Source organism: Salarias fasciatus (assembly GCF_902148845.1).
Source record: "Salarias fasciatus chromosome 23 unlocalized genomic scaffold, fSalaFa1.1 super_scaffold_20, whole genome shotgun sequence".
Taxonomy (NCBI): Eukaryota; Metazoa; Chordata; class Actinopteri; order Blenniiformes; family Blenniidae; genus Salarias; species Salarias fasciatus.
Window position 1 is genome coordinate 4,999,709 of NW_021941230.1, and position 24,857 is coordinate 5,024,565.

At 33.4% G+C, this 24,857-nt stretch overlaps 1 protein-coding gene across 1 annotated transcript; it reads left to right on the forward strand.

The window, feature by feature from the left end:
• The first annotated feature begins 1,321 nt into the window (after window positions 1–1,321).
• Window positions 1,322–21,086, forward strand: gckr (glucokinase (hexokinase 4) regulator). The gene is made up of 19 exons (XM_030085726.1): window positions 1,322–1,342; window positions 3,103–3,252; window positions 5,453–5,521; window positions 5,594–5,662; window positions 6,283–6,356; window positions 6,445–6,511; window positions 8,185–8,238; window positions 8,317–8,411; window positions 10,251–10,356; window positions 10,445–10,563; window positions 11,224–11,322; window positions 13,488–13,585; window positions 13,720–13,796; window positions 13,896–13,992; window positions 14,073–14,176; window positions 15,318–15,386; window positions 15,693–15,836; window positions 18,851–18,970; window positions 20,967–21,086. The coding sequence occupies exons 1-19, from the start codon at window positions 1,322–1,324 to the stop codon at window positions 21,084–21,086; spliced, it is 1,752 nt and encodes a 583-aa protein (XP_029941586.1).
• Window positions 21,087–24,857: the final 3,771 nt, after the last annotated feature.

Genomic DNA, 24,857 nt, shown 5'->3' on the forward strand with positions numbered 1-24,857 from the left:
TGTACTTATAGCTCATTTAATTAGTTTTAATGCAGCCATTTTTGCAGTGTATTATTTGTATCAACATGTTTTTTTTTGTGATGTCAGTGTTTAACTAGGATCTTACTTGTTTTGTCGGACGTTTTCTACATTTAGAGCCTTGTTAAGTTCTCTCATCCATAGTTTAAACTAGTTCTGCACTGTAAAAACTGCAAAAATTCAAAATCGTCCCAAGTTCATTGGTCTTGTTTTCAGTCAAAAAGTCTTGTCGCACTTGATTTCAGATCAATTTAAGATCATTTCACTAGTTGCAGGAGTCATTTTCTTTCATTTAGTGTTGATATCTCGCATTTAGTCCACAGTTTTTTTACAGTGTATGTGGTTTTTCTTGCGTTTAATCAACAGTTGTTGAACATTTCCTTACATTTCTACATGAAAACCTTTATTTCGACACTTATTTTCTTCCAAACGTCCCATTTTTTCAGCCATAAATCCACTTTTTATACTCCCAAAGTGTCGATCCATTAAATAAACTCAACAAAATTCAGATATTTGGAACTTTACTTTTATTACACTGCAAAACATCAGCATCTTACCAAGTTGATTCATCTTGTTGTCAGTCAAAAAGTCTCATCTCACTTGATTTCAGATCAATTTAAGACAGAGAGACTTATTTCTATCTTCTCAGGCCGCACGGTGGCGCGGTGGTTAGCGCTCTTGCCTCACAGCAAGAAGGTCCTGGGTTCAAATACCGGCCGGGGCTCGGGGCCTTTCTGTGTGGAGTTTGCATGTTCTCCCCGTGTGTGCGTGGGTTCCCTCCGGGTACTCCGGCTTCCTCCCACGGTCCAAAAACATGCATGGTAGGTTAATTGATCACCCTAAATTGCCCCTAGGTATGAATGTGTGAGTGAATGGTTGTTTGTCTATATATGTCAGCCCTGCGACAGACTGGCGAACTGTCCAGGGCGTACCCCGCCTTCGCCCACAGCAGCTGGGATCAGCTCCAGCCACCCGCGACCCCGAAAGGGATGAAGCGGCGGAAAATGAATGAATGAAAAAGACTTATTTCTTGATTCAGAATTCTATCAATTTCTATTCCAGTAAAATGTACTTAAGAGTAATTTTGTTTAGTCTTGATATCTTGTATTTTGGGAGACCATTTTTTGCAGTGCTGAGCTGGGATGAAGACATAAATCAGCATTTCACAGGTGTTTTTGTCGCCATGTGATCCTCTGGTCTCAAAGGTCTGGAAGTGACCTTTGACACCTCTTGTTAGAACACATGTGTTTCAAAAAGCTGCGCTCGGCAGTTTCCAGGCAGGGAGAAGGACGCCCGTGTCACCATGGCGGGATCGCAGTGGGAGGTAGGTGCAAGAAATCTGAGGCGGCGGCGAGTCGGTAACAGAAAGATATCTGCAAAGCTGGGAAATGCAAGTTTTATGAAGTTGTTGCAATGCTTTATGGGAGTTTTTAACCACGTGAAAACGGGTCGTTTGCTGTTTAACTTGGTCAGTTTAGTACAATGCATGAATCCAGATGTCTGAATGTAGAGCGGCTTTGCTAGAAGGCCTCTGTTCTAGGTTCTGGGTTTTGGCTTCTAGGTTTTGGGTTCTTGGTTTTCAGATCTAGGGTTTGGGTTCTTAGTTTTGGGTTCTAGGGTTGTAGGTTCTCAGTTCTTGGTTTTGGGTTCTTGGTTTTGGGTTCTTGGTTCTTGGTTTTGGGTTCTTGGTTCTTGGTTTTGGGTTCTTGATTTTGGGATGTAGGGTTTTAGGTTCTCAGTTTTGGGTTCTCGGTTTTGGGTTTTGGGTTCTTGGATCTTGGTTTTGGGTTCTCGGTTTTGGGATCTAGGGTTTTAGGTTCTCAGTTTTGGGTTCTAGGGTTTTAGGTTCTCACTTCTTTTTTTTTGGGTTCTCAGTTTTGGGTTATGGGTTTTGGGTTCTCGGTTTTGAGTTCTCAGTTTTAGGTTCTTGGTTTTGTGTTCTCGGGTTTGAGCTTTTGGATCTTGGTTTTGGGTTCTCGGTTTTTGGGATCTAGGGTTTTAGGTTCTCGGTTTTGAGTTCTTGGATCTTGGTTTTGGGTTCTCAGTTTTAGGTTATGGATTTTGGGTTCTCGGTTTTGAGTTTTCAGTTTTGGGTTCCTGGTTTTTGGGTTCTAGTTTTAGGTTCTTGGTTTTGGGTTCTTGGTTCTCGGTTTTACTTTTATCACTTTTAGGTTTTGGGTTCTTGGTTTTGGGTTCTTGGTTCTTGGTTTTGGTTTTTCACTTTTAGGTTTTGGGTTCTCAGTTTTGGGTTTCTTGGTTTTGGGTTCCCAGTTTTAGGTTTTGGATTCTGGGTTCTTGGTGGGTTTGGGTTTTGGTTTTTGGTTCTGGGTTTTGGGTTCTCTGAACCACCCTGAAGCTTTATTAGATAGACATTTTACACACTAGTCTTAAAAGAGCAACTTTAATTCCTGCGTTTGCTCAGTTTACTACAAAAACTTTCTTTCTTTTTGGCATATTTATGGATATTTTATTCTAGATGTAGGTCATTTCATTCTCTAAACCAGTGTCAAACCCAAATGTTTACCATGACCTGTAAAATAGCGCCGTATGAACCATTCAATTTACATTTTTAAAACTTCTCTTTGTTGTAGCGTAGCGTTTGTATGACAGAACTGTTTATAATTTCCTGAAATCAAACAATTCCGACTGGAAATTTTCTGCAAATTTCAACATGAAGCCTATTGTATTGGTGCTAATTACTGTCAAATTTCTTCTGAAGCTGTTGCATTATGGGTATTTTTACACCCAGAGAGCATGGCTTTGAGGCTAGCTTGCTAGTCCTAAGGTTGCTAGCTTTCATGGCATCATCACTGAGAAATTTGTTAAAAATCAGAGTTTTCTTTGACATTTTTAAAAGTTTTCTTGGCGGTTTGGCTGGCCGGATTGAAGCCTCTGCTGGGGCCAGTTTTTGGCCCACGTGCCTTATGTTTGACACCCCCGATCTCGACCGATTTATTATTTTTTTTATTTATTTATTTATTTTTAATAGAATAAAGCCAGTTTTTTGCTGTGACACTGCTGAAACGTTGCTTGTTATTGAACGGAGAAAACACTCTCAAAAGCAGCCACAACCGGGCGTTTCAGTCCCCAGATTTCGAGCCGTCCCTCCCGGTCTCGGAGAAGTCCAACCCCCTGACCCGGGATCTGGACCGGGCCTCGCCCGGACGCATCGTCCAGATGCTGCAGGCCTGCGACGCCCAGATGTTCCAGGAGGATTCAGGCGGAATCTACCAGGTACAAAATCCCCCTTGAGGACCTCTAATGGAAAAACACTGCAAAAAATGAAAGTCATAGCAAATTTTTTAGTTTTGAGTGAAAATGTCTCATTTTACTTTATTTAAGATAGATTCACTTCAAAATTATCTTTCATCAAGATAGAAAGACTTGATTTAAGAGAAGTTCTCTGAAATCAAGATGATTTTCACCTGTTCTATTGGCAGAATTTTTTTGTTGAGATACTTTTACTTTGAAATGAGTAAAAAAAAGAATCTGCCAATACTAAAAGTGAAAATTGTCTTGATTAAAGAGAAATATATATATATATATATATATATATATATATATATATATATGTATATATATATATATATATATATATATATATATATATATATATATATATATATATATATATATATATATATATATATACTGTATATATACCGTATTGGCCCGAATATAAGACGGTGTTTTTTTCCAGAAATTGCATCCTCAAAAGTGGGGTCGTATTATAATCGCGGACTTACGTTAGATGGTCAGTACACATCTGCGCCGCTAGATGGAGGCAAAATATCACTGACCAGAGAGCGAGTGGAGTGACAAGATCAAATGATCTGTTGAAAAATCACGGATCATCTGGAACAACGGGGCTCGAACGCTGGACAACTGAGCAAACAACAGAGGCGAAGTTATGATACCAACTTTAAACTGATGGTGATCAACGCAGCAGAGTCATCAAACTACTGCCAAGCCGCCAGGAGATCTGGTGGAGCAGAGCCTCGTTCTTATTGGAGAGCACAGAAAAAACGGCTACAGATGCTGACGCTATGAGAAAAGCTTTCCGTGGTCCCAAGAGTAGACGCTTCAGAGAGACTGATAGAAGGGTGAGTGAATACGTCTCTGAAAGACGGAAAGACGGAATGTCCACCACCAGAGCCTGATTCAGCTGAAGGAACTGGACAGTTATTTACATCATTTATGCAGTTTTGACCCCTTGAGCCTTCTTATTTGTTGCTTATTTTGAGAAAGAGAATACATTTTTTTATTCAATACTGTATTAATATTTTTTTTCATTTTATATCTTGTGAAATGTTATCTCAGTTGTGAGTTTTTGAGTTTAAATAATTGTATATTAAAAAGTTGTTTTATGAGTGACCTTATTGTCTTCAGCTTTTTTTTTTTTTTTTTTAACAAAATAATCTTTGAAAAATAGGGGTCGTGTTATAATCGGAGTCGTCTTATATTCGGGCCAATACGGTATATATATATATATATATATATATATATATATATATATATATATATATATATTGTAGCGACCGCGGGGGTCGCTAGGGGCGCTAGAGAGCCGCTGCCCCAGAACTGTGTGTGAAGCCGCAAAGGCTTATGGGACACGGGACTGAGTTCGGGGGCCGTTCCGGGCCATTTGTGTGTGTTTTGTGGTTTATTTGTGTTTCTTTTCATTATGGTTGTTTTGCTTACTGTTATGTGCTGTTTGTGTCCTTTTATTTGCACATGTGTCGGACCGTGGGTCAAGGGGGTTACCTGGGGAGTGACCTGGGGCCTACAGGCCGCCATGATGTTGTCTCAGTGTTGGTGTGTGAAATGCTCCCTGTGCTTAGTTGTTATAACAGTAAAGCTGGGTTGAGCAACAGAGCAATCTCCGCCTCATCTTCTTGCCTGAACTTGCCGCTCGAACGCCACAATATATATATATATACTGTGAAATAAGTTTAAAAAAATCGCCAATTTTCACTTGTTCTATTTGCAGATTTTTTTTCTTAAATGAAGATACTTTCACATTGAAACAAGAGAAAAACCAATCCAAAGCCAATACACCAAGTGGAAATTGTCGATTTTTTAACTCATTTCAAAGTAAAAGTATCTTAATTCAAGAAAACAAATCTTCCATTTTAACAGGTCTAAATTATATATATTTTATTCATTTCAAATTAAAAGTATCTTACTTTAAGTAAAAAAAAATCCACCAATAGAAGAAGTGAAAACTGTCTTGATTTCAGAGAACTTCTCTAAAATCAATTCTTTCTATCTTGATTAAATCAAATTTTTGAGTGAATTTATCTTGAATCAAATAAAATGAGACATTTTCACTCACAACCAGTTTTAAAAACTTGCTCAGATTTTGATTTTTTTACAGTGTAAATCCCCTTTAAGTGCCTCTCATCTTTATTTACTGACTGATTCTAATCTGTAGAGGCTTCTGAGTGAAGGCGTGGTGAAAACAGTAATGGAGGTCGCCAAGAGGGTGGAGATCATATTAAAGGTATTTTATTTTAACGATTTATTTTTACATATTTATTCATATTTGGCGAACAAAAAAAATTTTTTTTTCTAGGGTCCAGAGGAGGGCGCCATCGTGCTGAGCGGCTGCGGAACTTCTGGCCGCCTGGCGTTCCTTGCAGCGGTAATAGTTGCCCTACGAAAATTAACCAATCAGATTAGAGGAAAATTGAGTTCCTGGATGTTCTTTTGTTGTCAGTCGGTTTTTATTTTATTTGTATTTTTTTTTATCACTGTTTTTATTTTTTTTAGCATTAATTTTAATTTAATTTTAATTTTAATTGATTGTCATCAATGTTTTTACTTACTTTCTATTTTTTTTCTTTTATTTGCATTTTTTATTTTACATTTTTTACAGTTTTTTATTTATTAGTTTTTATTTTATTTGTATCTTTTTATTTAATTTTACTACTATTTTTATTTTCTTTACTTTTTATTTGTTTTTTATTTTTATTACAGTTTTTATTTTTTTTTAGCTTTTATTTTGTTTGTTTTTTTTAATTTAATGTCATCACTGTTTTTACTTACTTTTCAATTTAAAATGTTTTAAATTTTAGTTGTATTTTTTTATTACAATTTATGATTATTTTAGTTTTTATTTTATTTTTATCTTTTTATTTATCTTTACTACTGTTTTTATTTATTTTTTAGTTTTTATTTTATTTGTATTTGTATTTTTTTTTTTTTAAATCAACCAATCAGATTAGAGGGAAATTGATTTCCTGGATGTTCTTTTGTTGTCAGTCGGCGTTCAACCGGGAGCTGCGGCGGCTGGACCGCCAGCCGGTTTATTCCTACGTCATCGCCGGGGGAGACAGGTTGGTTTGTGAGGGTGGTGTCGATTCGGTTTGAGTGAAATTTTTTTTTAAATGTGGGTTTTTTTCAGTTGGGTTCTTGATTCTTCAGGGCTCTGTTTACGTCCCAAGAAGCTCCTGAGGACGACGCTGGGCTGGGCGTGGCCGGTCTGGAGAAGGTCAGGACAAAGCAGTGGAAAACAGTAATAAAAAAATAAAAAATAAATAAAATAAAATAAGAATAAATACGTATTACAATAAATACAAACAGTAATAAAATAAATAGAAAATAAAATAAGATAATAAATAAGCACACAATAAAAACTAATAAATATAAACAGTAATAAAAAGAAATGGAAAAAAAGATAAAATAAAAACAAATAAATAAAAACAGTAATGAAAATAAAAATAAAAAATACACATAAAATAAAAATACAAATAAAAACAGTAATAAAAATAAAAATTACAAATACAAAAAAATTACATATAAATCAACACAGTAATAAAAAAAAGAAAAAAACAAATAATTTAAAATAAAAAATATGAATAAAATAACTAAAAAAATAAAACAGGATTAAAAATCAATCAAATAAAAAATACAAATAAAATCAAAAATAAAAACAGTAATAAAAATAAATACAAATAAAACATACAAATAAACTAAAACTTATAAATGAAAACAGTACTGAAAATAGATAAAAATACAAAATACAAATGAAATAAAAACTAAAAAAACCAATAAAAACAGTAATGCACATAAAAATAAAAACTACAAATAAAATAAAAAAACTGATAAATAAAAATAAAAAAATTACAAATTTTTTTTTTTGTTTCAAATGCCATTTTTCAAAAAAAAAAAATTGACATTTATTTTGAAGGGCTTTCAGGCTCTTAATTTGACAGCAAGGTCGCCTACACCGCAGCGAACACTGGTCTGAAATCATGACCTCTGACTTTTTTAAATGTTGAAGAAATACCAATTTTGCAGGGTATACCAGTCATTCTTAACAAACAATGACTTTTATTTTGAAGGATTTTTTTTCTAATATTTTGAAAGTATGTCAATCCCAACCCTGGCCATTCCTTCACACCCATTTAAAAGGTTTTAATTGTCAATTTTAATCAACAATGGCTTTTATTTTGAAGAAATTTGGGGATTTTACATTGAAAGCCAGCTAACCCCTAGCCTAGTTTCCACTCAAATATCCAGTTTTTATGTTTTTTTCTGTCATTTTGAATAAGAAAGGGCTTTTATTTTGAAGAAATTTGGGGATTTTGTGTTGAAAGCCAGCTATACCCCTAGCCTAGCTTCCGCTCAAATATACATTTTTTTGGTTTTTACTTTCAGTTTTAATTAACAAGGACTTTTATTTTGAAGGAATTTTCTGATTTTTATCTTGAGAGCCAGCTCATTTTTAGGTTACTGTCATTTTTTGTCAATAAGAACTTTTATTTTGAAGAGATCTGGGGAGTTTATATTGAATACCAGCTAACGCTTAGCTTAGTTTCCACTTAAATATCCAATTTTTAGGTTTTTACTATCAGTTTTAATCAACAAGGACTTTCATTTTGAAGAGATACAGGGATTTTACATTGAAAGCCAGCTAATCCCGACCTAGCTTCCACTTATTTAAATATTGTTTTTAATCAAAAAGGACTTTTATTTTGAAAAAAATTGTTTTTAAAGGTAGGCAAACTGGTTTGATTGACAGCTGCTAACAGCTGAATGTGCAGTCTATTTCCATATATGGTCATGACGGTCACATGACTCTGTGAGACAGTAGTGAAAAAACAAAACAAAAAACCTTTCCTATCTTTTCTAACCCTAACCCATTGTCTTGTTTTTCTGCAGGTCTGTGAGGGAAAGAAGCAGGTTTTGTTCATCGGTATCTCCTGTGGCTTGTCTGTAAGTAAACCCGACTCCCATGATGCCTTGCTGCGTTGATTTAAGATCGTTAAAGTGTTTTCTTGCCGGTTCCTCCAGGCGCCGTTTGTCGCCGGTCAACTGGACTTCTGTCTGCGGCGCCCGGAGGTCTACACCCCCGTCCTCATAGGATTCAACCCGGCAACTCAAGCAAGGCACGTTTAAAACTATAGAGTGTAAAGGAAAGATGGGCGGAGCCAGCGTGACGTCACCCAAAGACTATATAAAAGATGGGCGGAGCTAAAGTGATGTCATCCATAGACTGTTTATAAAAGATGGGTGGAGCTTACGTGACGTCATCCATAGACTGTATATAAAAGATGGGCGGAGCTAACGTGATGTCACCCGCAAAAGATGGGTGGAGCTAACGTGACATCATCCATAGACTATATAAAAGATTGGCGGAACTAATGTGACATCACCCTTAAAAGATGGGCAGAGCTAACGTGATGTCATCCATAGACTGTATGAAATATGGGCGGAGCTAACGTGATGTCACCCGCAAAAGATGGGTGGAGCTAACGTGATGTCACCCGCAAAAGATGGGTGGAGCTAACGTGACATCATCCATAGACTATATAAAAGATTGGCGGAGCTAATGTGACATCACCCTTAAAAGATGGGCGGAGCTAACATGACATCATCCATAGACTATATAAAAAGGTGCATTCATGATGGCAAAGCCAGAGGCAGACGGAGCTAGACGAAGCAGACGGCGCAGCCGTGGGGCGGAGTTATAAGTCTGCCTCCAACTCGGACAAAGCTATGTTCTCCATGTTCGTGTTTCTCATGACTCCCACAGTGAGGGGTGTCCGGGGTGTCAATGCCCCCCCGCCTGTGCCTCCTTGCCCCCCCTAGCTGTCAGAGGGTAATTTATTTTTTCTTATTAAAAACAAAAGAATTTCTTTCGTGTGTCACATTGTGTTAATTCATATTCAGTTAACTGAAATAAATAAAATGTAAAAAAATCAATAATTTTAAGTTACGTTTCGACTTCTGTCATGTGAAGCGTGCGTGCTGCTGCAAGTGCAGACCAGGCGTCAAGGGGGGGGGGGGGGGGGGGGGGGCAGACTGCCTCGCCCCCTCAGTCAAAATATAGCATTTCATTAAAAAAAATTAAGTTTTCAGTCTATTATGTCCTTAAAAAACAACAGCGAACTCGGCTGGTTGGGTCAAATCAATATGAAGTGTTGTGCTGTTCAAAATTCAAAAAAAGAGGAGACTCCAGCTCTGCTGAAGGTGAGAGCTGCTTATTTTATCATTTGTTTTTTTACTATTTGTGCTTTTTAGCAGTGTGGTTAATGATCATACGTTGTTGGACATGGTAGAACAGGCCTCTGATCTGTGGATGCTGTTTTAGTGTTGCTCCGTTACTTTTTTGCCACCAATGCGTGGCCCCCCCCCCCCCCAACACACACACACACACACACACACACACTGGGCTGGAGCCGGGACAGGGTGTTTATTTATGCAAATAAAGCCTGTTGTCATCAAACTGATGACGAGTGGGCTCGGGTCCAATCCCCTGCCTGTATGAAACAGAGAGGTGGGCCAGGTAGCCGCGGTGAGTTGCTCTCGAGCAGCTCACGCGGCTACCTCTGTGACCGATCTCGTTTGGGTCTCGCGAGTTTTCGATGCCCTCCGTAGGTCCTACGTATCAGTGACGCCGGGCCAAATCTGGGCGGGGCGGCTCAAAAGTCTTAAAGGTCTGCCTCTGGCTTTCTCATGTCGAACGCACCTAAAGATTGGCAGAACTAATGTGGCATCACCCTTTAAAGATGGGCGGAGCTAACGTGACATCATCACTAGACTGTATATAAAAGATGGGCGGAGCTTACGTGACGTCATCATAGACTGTACATAAAAGTGTTCCAGCTTTTCTCCAGTTCACCATCATCTTCACTTTTTACCAGTGTAGGCTGGAGCTTGACAAAATCGCAGGATGTCACTTCTTCTTCTTCTTGATTGGTGTGGTTAACGGTTGGATTCCTCAGGAGTGATCCCATCCCCGGGTGCTCCTTCACGTTCCTCAGCGTTGTGCGGCGGCTGCAGGAGCGAGCCGAGACTCGAGACGCCTTCCTGCTCAACCCGGCCGTCGGGGTAACCCACACACTCCGCTCTTACATCCCCGCCCTCCACTCCTATCAGTGTCAAACTCTTGAGTGTGTGTGTGTGTGTGTGCGCTCAGCCGGAAGCCGTCAGCGGCTCGTCCCGGATGAAGGGAGGCAGCGCCACCAAGATCCTCCTGGAGGCGGTCCTGTCGGCCGCGCACGCCGCCGCCTTCTCGCATCAACCCGTCACCTTCGAGTAAGACGATCGAGACGAAACCTGCCACAAATTTCACCAAGTCTGAACCACAAATAGCTCAAAAAACATGGATTCAGAGACGTTTCATTGTAAGATGCATGACGGTGGCGTGCAGATGGCGTGATTTCACACCGCCGTGAGGCGTTTCTAAGTGCTTCCCTGTGTTCGCTGACTTGGTCATGTTACTGCTTGCACACATGTCTACTCAATCTTCACTGGTTCTATCGGCACATTTTTGAACTTATTTCAAAGTAAAAGCATCTTAACATCAATGAAAAAAAATTAGTAGATCAAGTCAAAATTGTAGATTTCTTTATTTATTTCAAAGTAAAATTTATATATATATAAAAAAAAATCAGACAGTAGATCAAGTCAAAATTGTAGATTTTTTTTTTATTTATTTCAAAGTAAAAGTATCTTAATTTAAGGAAAGAAATCCGCCAATCGAAGAAATAAAAACTGTCTTAATTCAAGTAAAATGAGACATTTTCACAAAAAACAAGTTTAAAAAAACTTGATGAGAGGCTGTGTGTACCTGTGAAATAATTTGAAGTTCTTAATGTTTTGTAATTTTCTGACTCTTATCTTGCATGCGAACCTGGGGAATTCTTTGTTTTCTGGCAGATTGTAGTGAAATTAAATCAATTTGTGTTGTGACAGAGGCGTCCTGCAGCACATGAGGACATATGAGGAAGCTTTCCAGAGGACGTACACCCACAGCGAGGAGATCGCCGCCCTGGTGGAGGCCGCCGGACACAGGTAGAGGAAACACAATGAGAATTTACACTGGAAAAAAAAAAATCACTTAAAAATTATATTTCAGAAAGATAAAAGAAAGTTCAGAGAAGTTCTAAAAAAGCAAGACAATTTTCACTTGTTTCACTGTTAAATAATTGTTTTTTTTCTTAAATGAAGGCTTTTACTTTGAAATAAGTAAAAACAAAATCAGCCAATAGGAGAAGTGAAAATTTGAATTTTTTGATTTTTATTTCAAAGTAAAAGTATATTAATTGAAGAAAAACTTCCACCAATAGAACAAGTGGAAACTGCAGATTCCTCTTACTAATTTCAAAGTAAAAGTATCTTAATTTGAGAAAAATATCTGCAAAAAAAAAGTGAAAATTGTAGATTGTTTTTCACTTATTTCAAAGTAAAAGTATCTTAATTTAAGGATATACATCCACCAAAAGAAGAGGTGAAATTTGTGTATTTTTTAATTTTGTTTCAAAGTAAAAATTATTTTAATTCAATTGAAAAAAAAACAGCCAGTAGAACAAGTAAAAATTGTCCATTTTTTAAAATTTATTTCAAAGTAAAAGTATTTCAATTTAGGAAAAAAAGTTCTGCCAGTAGAACAAGTGAAAATTTTAGATTTTTATTAAATTATTTCAAAGTAAAAGTATCTGAATTTAAGGAAACACATCTGACAATAGAACAAGTAAAAATTGTAGTTTTTTTTTACTTATTTCAAAGTAAAAGTATCTTAATTGAAGAAAAACTTCCACCAATAAAACAATTGAAAATTGCAGATTCTTCTTACTAATTTCAAAGTAACAGTATCTTAATTTAAGAAAAAAAAATCAGCCAAAGAAACAAGTGAAAATTGTAGATTGTTTTTCACTTTTTTCAAAGTAAAAGTCTCTTAATTTCAGGAAAAATGTCCACCAAAAGAAGAGGTGAATTTGTGTATTTTTTAGATTTATTTCAAAGTAAAAATTATTTTTATTTAATGAAAAAAAAAAAAACAGCCAGTAGAACAAGTAAAAACTGTAAATTCTTTTAAAATTTATTTCAAAGTAAAAGTATTTCAGTTTAGGAAAAAAAGTTCTGCCAATAGAACAAGTGAAAATTGTAGTTTTTTTTTACTTATTTCAAAGTAAAAGTGTCTTAATTTAAGGAAAAACAACTGACAATAGAACAAGTAAAAATTGTAGTTTTTTTTTACTTATTTCAAAGTAAAAGTATCTTAATTGAAGTTAAAACTTCCACCAATAGAACAATTGAAAATTGCAGATTCTTCTTACTAATTTCAAAGTAAAAGTATCTTAATTTGAGAAAAATATCAGCCAAAAAAACAAGTGAAAATTGTAGATTGTTTTTCACTTTTTTCACAGTAAAAGTATCTTAATTTAAGGAAAAACATCCACCAAAAGAACAGGTGAAATTTGTACATTTTTTTTCATTTATTTCAAAGTAAAAGTATTTCAATTTAGGAAAAAATATCTGCCAGTAGAACAAGTGAAAATTGTAGTTTTTTTTTTACTTATTTCAAAGTAAAAGTGTCTTAATGTAAGGAAAAACATCTGACAATAGAACAAGTAAAAATTGTAGTTTTTTTTTACTTATTTCAAAGTAAAAGTATCTTAATTGACGTCAAAACTTCCACCAATAGAACAAGTGAAAATTGCAGATTCTTCTTACTAATTTCAAAGTAAAAGTATCTTAATTTGAGAAAAATATCAGCCAAAAAAACAAGTGAAAATTGTAGATTGTTTTTCACTTTTTTCACAGTAAAAGTATCTTAATTTAAGGAAAAACATCCACCAAAAGAACAGGTGAAATTTGTACATTTTTTTCATTTATTTCAAAGTAAAAGTATTTCAATTTAGGAAAAAATATCTGCCAGTAGAACAAGTGAAATTTGTAGATTTTTATTAAATTATTTCAAAGTAAAAGTATCTGAATTTAACGGAAACCATCTGCCAATAGAACAAGTGAAAAGTGTATTGATTTCAGATTTCATAATTTTCAAGTGAATTTATCTTAAATCACGTAAAATGAGACATTTTCACTCAAAACAAATTCAAAAAACTTGCTCAGATTTTGAATTTTTGCAGTGTATACATAAATCAGTCGGATCAGTGTGTGTGTGTGTGTGTGTGTGTGTGTGTGTGTGTGTGTGTGTGTGTGTGTGTGTGTTGCAGTCTGCGGTGCGGTGGCACAGTGTGTTACCTGGGCTGGGGCTCCCAGGCTCTGCTGGGACTGATTGACGCCAGCGAGTGCAACCCCACGTTCGGAGCAGGTGAACGGATGGAAAATCAACAAATCCAATGTATGGATGAGGATTGTTGACTGTGTGTGTGTGTGTGTGTGTGTGTGTGTGTGTGTGTGTGTGTGTGTGTGTGTGTGTGTGTGTGTGTGCGTGCGTGTGTGTAGACTACAAGGACATCCGAGGCTTCATTAACGGAGGCTACAGCAGCCTGAACAACAACGAGGGTCCTTTAAGTGATCTGGTGTGTGTGAACTCAAACGAAGCTTCATGAATCAAAGATTTATTATTGTTTTTTTTTTTTTTAATAAACGCTAAAATCAAAAATTAAAATTAAAATCAGGGTCCCGAGTTTCTCATCTCGCACGAGGATTTCCTCCGCCTCGTCCTCCCCGGCCTCACGGACCGGGACACGGTCGTCCTGCTCTACTCGGACGCCGGTGAGACCGCCTCCACTTCCTGTTCGGTTCTCGGTTCTCGTCGGGTTGCTGATGAATTCCCTCCATCCGTCCATCCATAGACAACCTCAGCCAGGTGGTGGCGACGGCGAGGAGGGTGAGGGAGAAGACGCGGGGAGTCCACGCCGTTTGGCATCACGCCGAGGGCAATGAATCGGAAGAGCAGGTGAAGTGTCTTTAATCCATGAAGCTTCATGAACCACTGTCTTTATTTCATGAAGCTTCATGAACCACTGTCTTTATTTCAAGAAGCTTCATGAACCACTGTCTTTATTTTATGAAGCTTCATGAACCACTGTCTTCATTTCATGAAGCTTCATGAACCACCGTCTTTACTTTCTGAAGCCACTAGATGGCACTATCTGTTCAAGAAATGTTTGAGAGCTCACTTCATTGTCAGTCCTTAGAACAAACAGTGCCATCTAGTGGCTTGATAAAATAAAGACAGTGGTTCATGAAGCTTCACAAACCACTGTCTTCATGTCATGAAGCTTCTTGAACCTCTTCAAGAAATGTTCAAGAAAATAAAGACAGTGGTTCATGAAGCTTCATTTGCACATCACTGGTGTTGTCCTCCAGCCTCTATCTTAGAACCTAGTGTGCCATCTAGTGGCTTCACACTGCAATAAGTCACAAACTTAACAAGTTTTTTAAGCTTGTTTTGAGTGAAAGTGTCTCATTTTACTTGATTTAAGATAAATTCACTTCTACATTATTTTTCGTCAAGATAGACTTTATTTAAGAGAAGTTCTCTGAAATCAAGGCAGTTTTACCTTCTTCTATTGGCAGATTTTTCTCTTAAATTGAGTTAGATGTACTTTGAAATATCCATAAAAAACTGCCATTAGAACAAGTAAAAATTGTCTTGATTTCAGAGACCTTTTAAATCAAGTTTTTCTATCTTGATGAAATATAATTTTAAGTAAAGTTATCTGAAATCTCATAAAATTTGACTTTTTTTTTTAACTGAAATCTAGTTTAAAAAAAAAAAACTTGTTGAGATTTTGATGTTTTTGCAGTGCAGAAAATGAAGAGTGGTTCGTGAAGCTTCATGAACCACTGTCTTTACTTTCTGAAGCCACTAGATGGTGCTATCTGTTCTAGAAATATTTGAAAAAAAATCTCTCTCTGTCTTTCATTGATTCGAAATCAAGTGAGATGAAACTTTTTGACTGAAAACAAGACAATTGAATTTGGGGAGATTTCGAATTTTTGCAGTTTTTACAGTGCAGAAAATAAAGCCAGTGGTTCATGGAGCTTCATGAAGCTCATCACTGCTAAACACTCACACCTGCTGCCCCCTGCAGGACGCCGTGCACCAGCTGTGTTTATCCACACTGAGCATCGCCTGGCCTCCACACAGCTCGCTCCACATGGTGACACACACACCACACACACACACACACACACACACACACACACACACACACACACACACACACACACACACACACACACACACGCACACACACACTTCCATGACTCACCAGTGCATGATTAATGACTGTTTTGCCTCATTTGCTCTGCCGCCCTCTTTCCTCACAAATAAACTCCAACAGTCAGGAAATAATTCAAACTATTGATTTTTTTTTTCTAGTTTTCTTGCAGATCTTGTTTTGAGATGACAGGCTGTGTTTAGATATTTCTCTCTCTCTCTCTCTCTCTGTCTCTCTCTCTATCAGCAGTGGGAGCTGTCCACCAAGCTGGTGCTGAACGCCGTCAGCACCGGCGCTCACGTCTTAAAGGGGAAGGTCTTCCGCAACTACATGGTGGACGTGCAGGTGACCAACAGCAAGCTGTACGGCCGAGCGGCCCGGCTGCTGCAGGTGGAGACTACCGCACTTCACTGGCTCTTTATTTGTTTGTTTGTTTGTTTATTTATTTATTTATTTATTTATTTATTTATTTATTTATTTACAAACTTACTTTCTTTTTCACTCACTCACTCACTCACTCACTCACTCACTCACTCACTCACTCACTCACTCACTCTTTCATTCATTCAAGTCATTCATTCACTTAGTCTTTCATTCACTCACTCACTCACTCACTCACTCTTTCATTCAGTCAGTCATTCATTCACTTACTTACTCTTTCATTCACTCACTCACTCACTTACTCTTTCCTTCATTCAGTCAGACATTCATTCACTTACTTACTCTTTCATTCACTCACTCACTCACTCACTTACTCTTTCCTTCATTCAGTCAGACATTCATTCACTTACTTACTCTTTCATTCACTCACTCACTCACTTACTCTTTCATTCATTCAGTCATTCATTCACTTACTCTTTCATTCACTCACTCACTCACTTACTCTTTCATTCATTCAGTCAGTCATCCATTCACTTACTCTTTCATTCACTCACTCACTCACTTACTCTTTCATTCATTCAGTCAGTCATCCATTCACTTACTCTTTCATTCACTCACTCACTCACTTACTCTTTCATTCATTCGGTCATTCATTCACTTACTCTTTCATTCACTCACTCACTCACTTACTCTTTCATTCATTCAGTCAGTCATCCATTCACTTACTCTTTCATTCACTCACTCACTCACTTACTCTTTCATTCATTCGGTCATTCATTCACTTACTCTTTCATTCACTCACTCACTCACTTACTCTTTCATTCATTCAGTCAGTCATCCATTCACTTACTCTTTCATTCACTCACTCACTCACTCATTCTTTTACTTACTGTTTCACTCACTCACTCTCTCACTTACTTACTCTTTCAGTCATTCAGTCAGTCATTCACTTACTCTTTCATTCACTCACTCACTCACTCACTCACCCACTCACTGTTTTACTTACTTACTGTTTCACTCACTCACTCTCTCACTCACTTACTCTTTCATTCATTCTTTCAGTCATTCATTCCCTTACCCTTTCATTCACTCACTTATTTATTCATTTATTTTCTTATTTATTTATTCTTTTGTGGCTTTTGAGTATGTAGAAATCAGCACTCTTTGGTTTTCTTTCTCATTAAAATGACAGTTTTCTCTACTCTGCAAAAAATCTAAATCTGAGCAACTTTTTTAAACTTGTTTTTAGTGAAATGTCTCATTTTACTGGATTCAAGATAAATTCACTTAAAAATTATATTTCAGCAAAAAAAGACTTGATTTAAGAGAAGTTCTCTGAAATCGCAAAAAAATTCACTTGTTCTATCGGTATTGGTATCTATTTTTTTTTTTACTTATTTCACAATATCTTCATTTGGGGAAAAAAAATCTGCCAATAGAACAAGTTAAAATTGTAGATTTTTTTTATTTATTTCAAAGTAAAAGCATCAAAATTTAAGTGCAGAAATCTGCCAACAGCTCAAGTGAAAATGGTAGATTTTTGACTGATTTCAAATTAAAAGCATCTTAATTTAAGTAAAAAAAATCTGAGAATTTAACAAGTGAAAACTGTCTTAATTTATTAGAACTTCAATTAAATCAAGCCTTATGTCCTTCTGAAATATCATTTTTAAGTTAATTTATCTTAAGTCAAGTAAAAAGAGACATTTTCTCTCAAAACAAGTAAAAAAAAAAATGCTCAGATTTGGATTTTTTACAGTGTATGTTCCCTGATAAAGTGGACAGACGTACAAAACGCAATGCTTTCATTTCATTTACTTATAAAAAACAGAAAAAAACTGTAATCTATACTCACAACATAAATCATAGTTTACCTCTTCAGTTCAGTTTTCTACTCAAAACAAGCGGAGCTGCGTGTTTTGAAGGATTTATTTCTCATATATGACTGTAAATATTACTTTTTTTCTTTTATTTTAATATTTGTATGTTTTTCTTTGTTACTTTTCAAACCATAATTGGCCGATTACCAGTGAAAAGAGTGGTGGCGTCAGGAGACATTCTGAAGCTGAGTGTGGTTCTTCCGCCATCTAGTGGCGATTTACCGGTAGTGCACCTCAGAAAGTCAGAATCTGGTCAAGTTGTTTTATAATTATGGTTTTGAGTGAAAATGTCTCATTTTAATGGATTTAAGATAAATTCACTTAAAAATTATATTTCACTTATGAATCACTTCTTCTATTTGCAGAAATTTTTCCTAAATTGAGATGCTTTTACTTTGAAATAAGTACAAAAAAATCTGCAATTTTCACTTGTTACTATTGGCAGATTTTTTTTTTTTTATTGAGATACTTTTACTGTGAAATAAATTTACAATTTTCACATGTTATATTGGTAGATATTTTTTATTGAATTGAGGTACTTTTACTTTGAAATAACAAAAAAAAAAGCTGCATTTTTTACTTGTTTTATTGGTTGATATTATTTTTCTTAGATTAGGGTACTTTTACTTTGAAATAAATAAAAAAATCTGCCAATTTTACTTGTTGTATTGGTTGATATTTTTTATTAAATTGAGATACTTTTACTTGGAAATGAGATCTACGAAATCTACGCTTTTTATTATTTGGCAGATTTTGTTTTCCTTAAATTCAAATAGTTTTACTTTGAAATAAGTAAAAAAAAAAAATCTACCAATTTCAATTTTCATATTGATAGATATTTGTTTTCAATTAATATACTTTTACTTTGAAAAAGGAAAAACAATCTATAATTTTTACTGCTCTATTGGCAGTTTTTTTTTTACTTATTTCAAAGTAAAAGTGTCTCAATTTAAGAAAATAAAATCCACCAATACAAGAAGGTAAAACTGTCTTGATTCCAGAGAACTTCTCTTCAATCAAGTCTTCTCTTAAATCAGAAGGCAAATATCTGTAATTTAAACTTAAGATTATTATTATTTTTTTTTTTTTAATTAAATTGTGCGCATTAAGTTAAATAAACTAGAATTCTTGATTTTCTTCCAGATTCTCTCTGGTTTTCCTGAATCTCGATGTGAAGACGCTTTACTGAAGGTCATCCACCGAGTGGACGGCGTCTCCGGAGACATCGCCGTCCACACAGCCGCCGCCAGGAGCCGGGAGAAGGTCTGCACTGTAAAAAAATCCACATCTGAAAAAGTTTTTTAAAACTTGCTCTGAGTGAAAATGTCTCATTTTATTGCATTAAGATAAATTCACTTAGAAATTATATTTCATGAAGATAGAAAAACTTGATTTAAGAGAAGTTTAAGAGAAGTTTCTGCAGTTAAGATGCTTTTACTTTGAAATAACTTTTTTTAAGAATCTACAATTTTCACTTCTTTTATTGACAGATTGTTTTTACTGTAATTAAGATGGTTTTACTTTGACGTAAGTTAAAAATCTATGATTTTCACTTTTCTATTGGCAGATTATTTTCTCGAATAAAATACTTGTACTTTGAAACAAAAACAAAATCTACAATTTTTACTTGTTCTAATGGTTGATTTGTTTTCTTAAAATAGGACACTTTCACTTTGAAACAAGTAAAAAAATCTACAAGTTTCAGTTATACTTTTGACAGATTTTTTTTTCTTAAATTAAGAGTTTTTTTTACTCTGAAATAAGTAAAGACAATCTACAAATTCAAGTTGTTTTATTGGCAGATTTTTTTTACTTGAATTAAGATACTTTTACTTTGAAATAAGTAAAAAAAATACAATTCCCACTTTTTATATTATCAGATTGTTTTCCCTCTAATATACTTTTACTTTGAAATAACAAAAAATCTGCAATTTTCACGTGTTCTTTTCACAATGTTTTTTTTCTTTAATTAAGATACTTTTACTTAGAAATAAGTAAAAAAAGTAAAATTTTCACTTGTTCTTTTGCCAGAGTTATTTATTTATTTATTTATTTATTTATTTATTTATTTATTTATTTATTTATTTTTGCTTAAATTAATATTTTTAACAAGAATTAAAAAAATGTAAATTTTTCACCTGGTCTATTGGCAGATTTTTTTTCTTTAATTAAGGCACTTTTACTTTGAAATAAGTAGAGGAAAACTACAATTTTCAGTAATACTTTTGGCAGATTATTTTTCTTAAATTAAGATTTTTTTTCCCTCTAATTAATATACTTTTACTTTGAAATAACAAAAAAATCTGCAATTTTCACTTGTTCTTTACACAGTGTTTTTTTTTCCTTTAATTAAGATACTTTTACTTAGAAATAAGTGCAAAAAATGTAAAATTTTCACTTGTTCTTTTGCCAGATTTATTTATTTATTTATTTATTTATTTATTTATATATTTTTCCTTAAATTAATATTTGTAACAAGAATTTAAAAAAATGTAAATTGTTCACCTGGTCTATTGGCAGATTTTTTTTTCTTTAATTAAGACACTTTTACTTTGAAATAAGTAGGGGAAAAACTACAATTTTCAGTAATACTTTTGGCAGACTATTTTTCTTAAATTAAGATTTTTTTTTACCCTGAAATAAGTAAAGAAAATCTACAACTTCAAGTTGTTTTATTGACAGATTTTTTTTTTACTTGAATTAACATACTTTTACTTTGAGATAATTAAAAAAATACAATCCCCACTTTTTCTATTGTCAGATATTTTTTTCTCTAATTAATATACTTTTACTTTGAAATAACCACAAAAAATCTGCAATTTTCACTTGTTCTTTTCACAATGTTTTTTTTTCTTTAATTAAGATACTTTTACTTTGAAACAAGTAAAATTATGTAAAATTTTCAGTTGTTCTTTTTCCAGATGTATTTATTTATTTATTTATTTATTTATTTATTTATTCATTTATTTATTTATTTATTTATTTATTTATTTATTTATTTATTTATTTTTGCTTAAATTAAGATTTTTAACAAAATTACAAAAAAAAAAGTAAAATTTGCACCTGCTGTATTGGTAGATTTTTTTTTCTTTAATTAAGAAACTTTTACTTTGAAATAATTGAAGAAAAATCTACAATTTCCCCTTGTTCTATTGAAAGATTTTTTTTTTTTTATTACAGAAAATAACATGCTTTTACTTTGAAATAATTTGTCTTTTAGCGCTGTGGATGGACGGATCTTGTCTCCTCCTCCCTGCAGGTCGTCCCTCTGGCTCTGCTCTGCCTGCTGACTGGCTGCTCCCTGGAGGAGGCGGAGTCTTGCCTCCGGCGCCAGCCAATCGTGAGGGAGGCGGTGGAGGCATTTATACAGAACAAATAGCAGCGTAGAGGCACACACTGTAAAAAAAAAATCCGAACCTGAGCAAGTTTTTAAACTTGTTTTGAGTGAAAATGTCTCGTTTTTACTGGTTTTAAGATAAATTCACTTAAAAACTATATTTCAGCAAAATAAAAGACTTGATTTAAGAGAAGTTCTCTGGAATAAAGACAGTTTTACCTTCTTCTATTGGTGGATTTTTTTTCCTTATTTCAAAGTGAAAGTATCTTAAAAAAAACAGCCAATAGAACAAGTGAAAATTGTTGATTTTTTTTTTACTTATTTTTAAGTAAAAAAAAAAGTATCAGCCAATTTCACTTGTTGTATGGATAGATTTTTTAACTTATTAAAAAGCATCTGAATTTAAGGAAAAAAAATGCAAATAAAACAAGTGAAAGCTGTAGGTTTTTTTTTTACTTATTTCAAAGTAAAAGTATCTTAATTGAAGAAAAAAATCAGGCATTTGGACAAGTGAAAATTGTAGATTTTTTTATGATTAAGTAAAATTATCTTAATTTCTGATTTAAAAAAATCTGCCAATAGAACAAGTGAGAAATGTAGAAAATTTTAATCATTTCAAAGTAAAAGCATCTTAATTTAAGAAAAAAATTTAAGATATCAAACAAGTGGAAACTGTAGATTTTTTTTAAAAAATATTTCAAAGTAAAACTATGGTAATTAAATTTGGAAAAATCAGCCGATAGAACAAGCAGAAATTGTAATATTTTAAAGTAATTTCGAAGTAAAACATGTTAAAAAAACCCAGCCAATCTCACTAGTTCTATTAGCAGATTTCATTAACTTATTTCAAAGTAAAAGTATCTTAATTTACGAGAAAAATCTTCAATCCAGTAAATTGAGACATTTTCACTCAAATCAAGTTTTCAAAAACTTGCTCAGATTTGGGTTATTTTACAGTGTAGATGTCACTTCAACTCAACTTTTTGACTCTCTCTCAACACACACACACACACACACACACACACACACACACCGAGGTCGATACTTCTTTTGCATGGTTTCTCTTTAATGTGCAGATTTTATTGTATTTTTCTTCCATTTATATAAAATCTAGTGTCAGAAAAATAATAATAGTTGAAGAAATTCCAGGAGTTTTTAATAAATATGATGAACAATGAACAGAAGCACTTTTTAAAACTCTAGAATACAATAGTTAAATTCATTTAGAATTGAAATGTTGAAGATTTTCTTTGTTACGTCTGAGAGTATTTGTGATGAATTTCAAAATAAAGTCAATTTTAATGAAACTGTCTGGCGCAAAATACTGTAAAATATTGTTTTTAAAGTTTTTTAAAAAAAGTCAAAAAGTCTTTATTATATTTCTTGACAATTTTTGGAAGGTTTGGCAGCCCGAATTGGAATCTCTTATGGGCCGGTTTTGGTCCGCGGGACTCATGTTTGACACCCCTGTGATTGAAACTGCCTCTGATTGGAGGATCAGGCCACAAGTTAAAACAAGATCTGCCATAAATATGAGCACGGTGCTCAGTTAACTGCAAAAATATGCAAATCTAAGCAAGTTTTTGAAACTTTTTTAAGCTGAAAATGCCTCATTTTACTGGATTTAAGATTTTTTTTCTTCTTAAATTAAGACACTTTTACTTTGAAAGGAGTGAGAAAAACCCTACAATTTTCACTTGTTCTATTGGCAGATTTATTTTTCTTAAATTAAGGTACTTTTGATTTGAAATAATTAAAAAAAATCATAAAATTTTCACTTTTTCTACTGCAGATTTTTTCCTTTAATCACGATACTTTTATTTTGTAATAAGCTTAATAAATCTCAAATTTTCATTTTTTATACTGGCAGATTTTTTTTCTTAAGGTACTTTTATTTTGAAATAAGTAAAAAACTACAATTTTCACTTCTGTTGGAAGATTTTTCTTCTTGAATTAAGATACTTTTACTTCAAAGGATTAAAAAAATCTAAAATTTTCATTTGTTTTTAATGTTCTTATATTAAGATACTTTTTCTTTGAAATAAGTCAAAAAAATTCTGCCAATAGAATATTTTTTTTACTTTATTTTTTATTTTTTTGTAATTTCTTTGAAATAAGTTTAAAAAAATTCTGCCTATAGAATTTTTTTACTTTATTATTTTTATTTGTCTTAATTTGTTGTAATTTTTTTTTTAAATAAGTTTAAAAACATTCTGCCAATAGAATTTTTTTATTATTTTTCTTTTTCTTAATTTTTTGTAATTTTTTAAGTAAAAAAAAAAAATCTGCCAATAGAATTTTTTTGACTTCATTTTTTTTCTTATTTCAAAGTGAAAGTATCTCAATATAAGCAAATAAAGTACCGATAGAACAGTAAAATTTGTAGAATGTTTTTTTTTTTACCTTTTCAGAGTAAAAGTATCTTAATTTAAGAAATTCGAGTAAAATGAGAGTTTCACTCAAAACAAGTTTTAAAAACTTGCTCAGATTTTAACTTTTTGCAGTGTATTTATACATTTTAACCCCCACCCGCTCACCTGCCTTTTCTTGAAAGTAATACTTTCACATTTTGGCAATTTGTTTTTTTCAAACTGAACTACCTACCAGTCACACATTGTCACATCTCAAACAGGAAAACTTTAAAAAAAAGAAAAAGAAAAATAATCCCTGAAGCGTTTTTCTTTAAGTCGATCAGATTACATCACCTTAAACTTTAACAGGCTTCGCTTGTAAGCTTGTGGTTAAGTAACAGATACAAAGAGGTGACCTTCCTAAAGCGGGGCACCTATTAAAGAAACAGAACTGCACTGTAAAAAAAAATCTAAATCTGAGCAAGTTTTTAAAACTTGTTTTGAGTGAAAATGTCTCATTTTACTGGATTTTAGATAAATTAACTTGCAAATTATATTTCATCAAGATAGAAAGACTTGATTTAAGAGAAGTTCTCTGAATTAAGACAGTTTTCACCTTTTCCATTGGCTTTTTTTCTTCTTACATTATTTTATTATTTTGAAATAAGTAAAAAAGCTACCGATAGAGCAGTTAAAATTGTAATCTTTTTTTTTTAACCTTTTCAAAGTAAAACTTTCTTAATTTAGGAACAAAACAGTTAACATAACAAGTGAAAATTGCAGGTTTTTTTCCACTTATTTCAAAGTGAAAGTATCTTAATTTAAGGAAAAAAATTCCGAATAGAAAATGTGAAAATTGTAACATAAAGTTTTACTTATTTCAAAGTAAAATTATCTTCATTTAAAAGAAAAATTACCAATACAACAAATGAAAATTGTATTTTTTTTTTACTTATTTCACAGTAAAAGTGTCTTGATTTAAGAAAAAAAATTACAAATAGAAAATGTGGAAATTTAAAAAGAAAAAGTTGGACTTATTTCAAAGTAAAACTATATTAATTTAAGAGAAAAACCAACCAATGGAGCAAAATGAAAATTGAAGATTTTTTTTCACTTATTTCAAAGTAAAAGAATATAAATTTAAGAAAAAATACCAATACATACAAATTAAAATATTAATTTTTTTTTTACTGATTTCAAAGTAAGTGTCTTGATCTAAGAAAAAAAAGGCAATTTAACCAGTGAAACATTTTTTTTTCACTTATTTGAAAGTAAAAGTGTGTTAATTAAAAAAAAAACAATAGAACAAATAAAAATCTTATTTTTTAATTTATTTAAAAGTAAAAGTATCTTAATTTAAGAAAAAAAAACAAAAACAACTACAAATTGTAGGGCATTCTTTTTCTTGTTTCAAAGTAAAAGTATCTGAATTTCAGTGGGAAAAAAAATCCACCAATAGAAG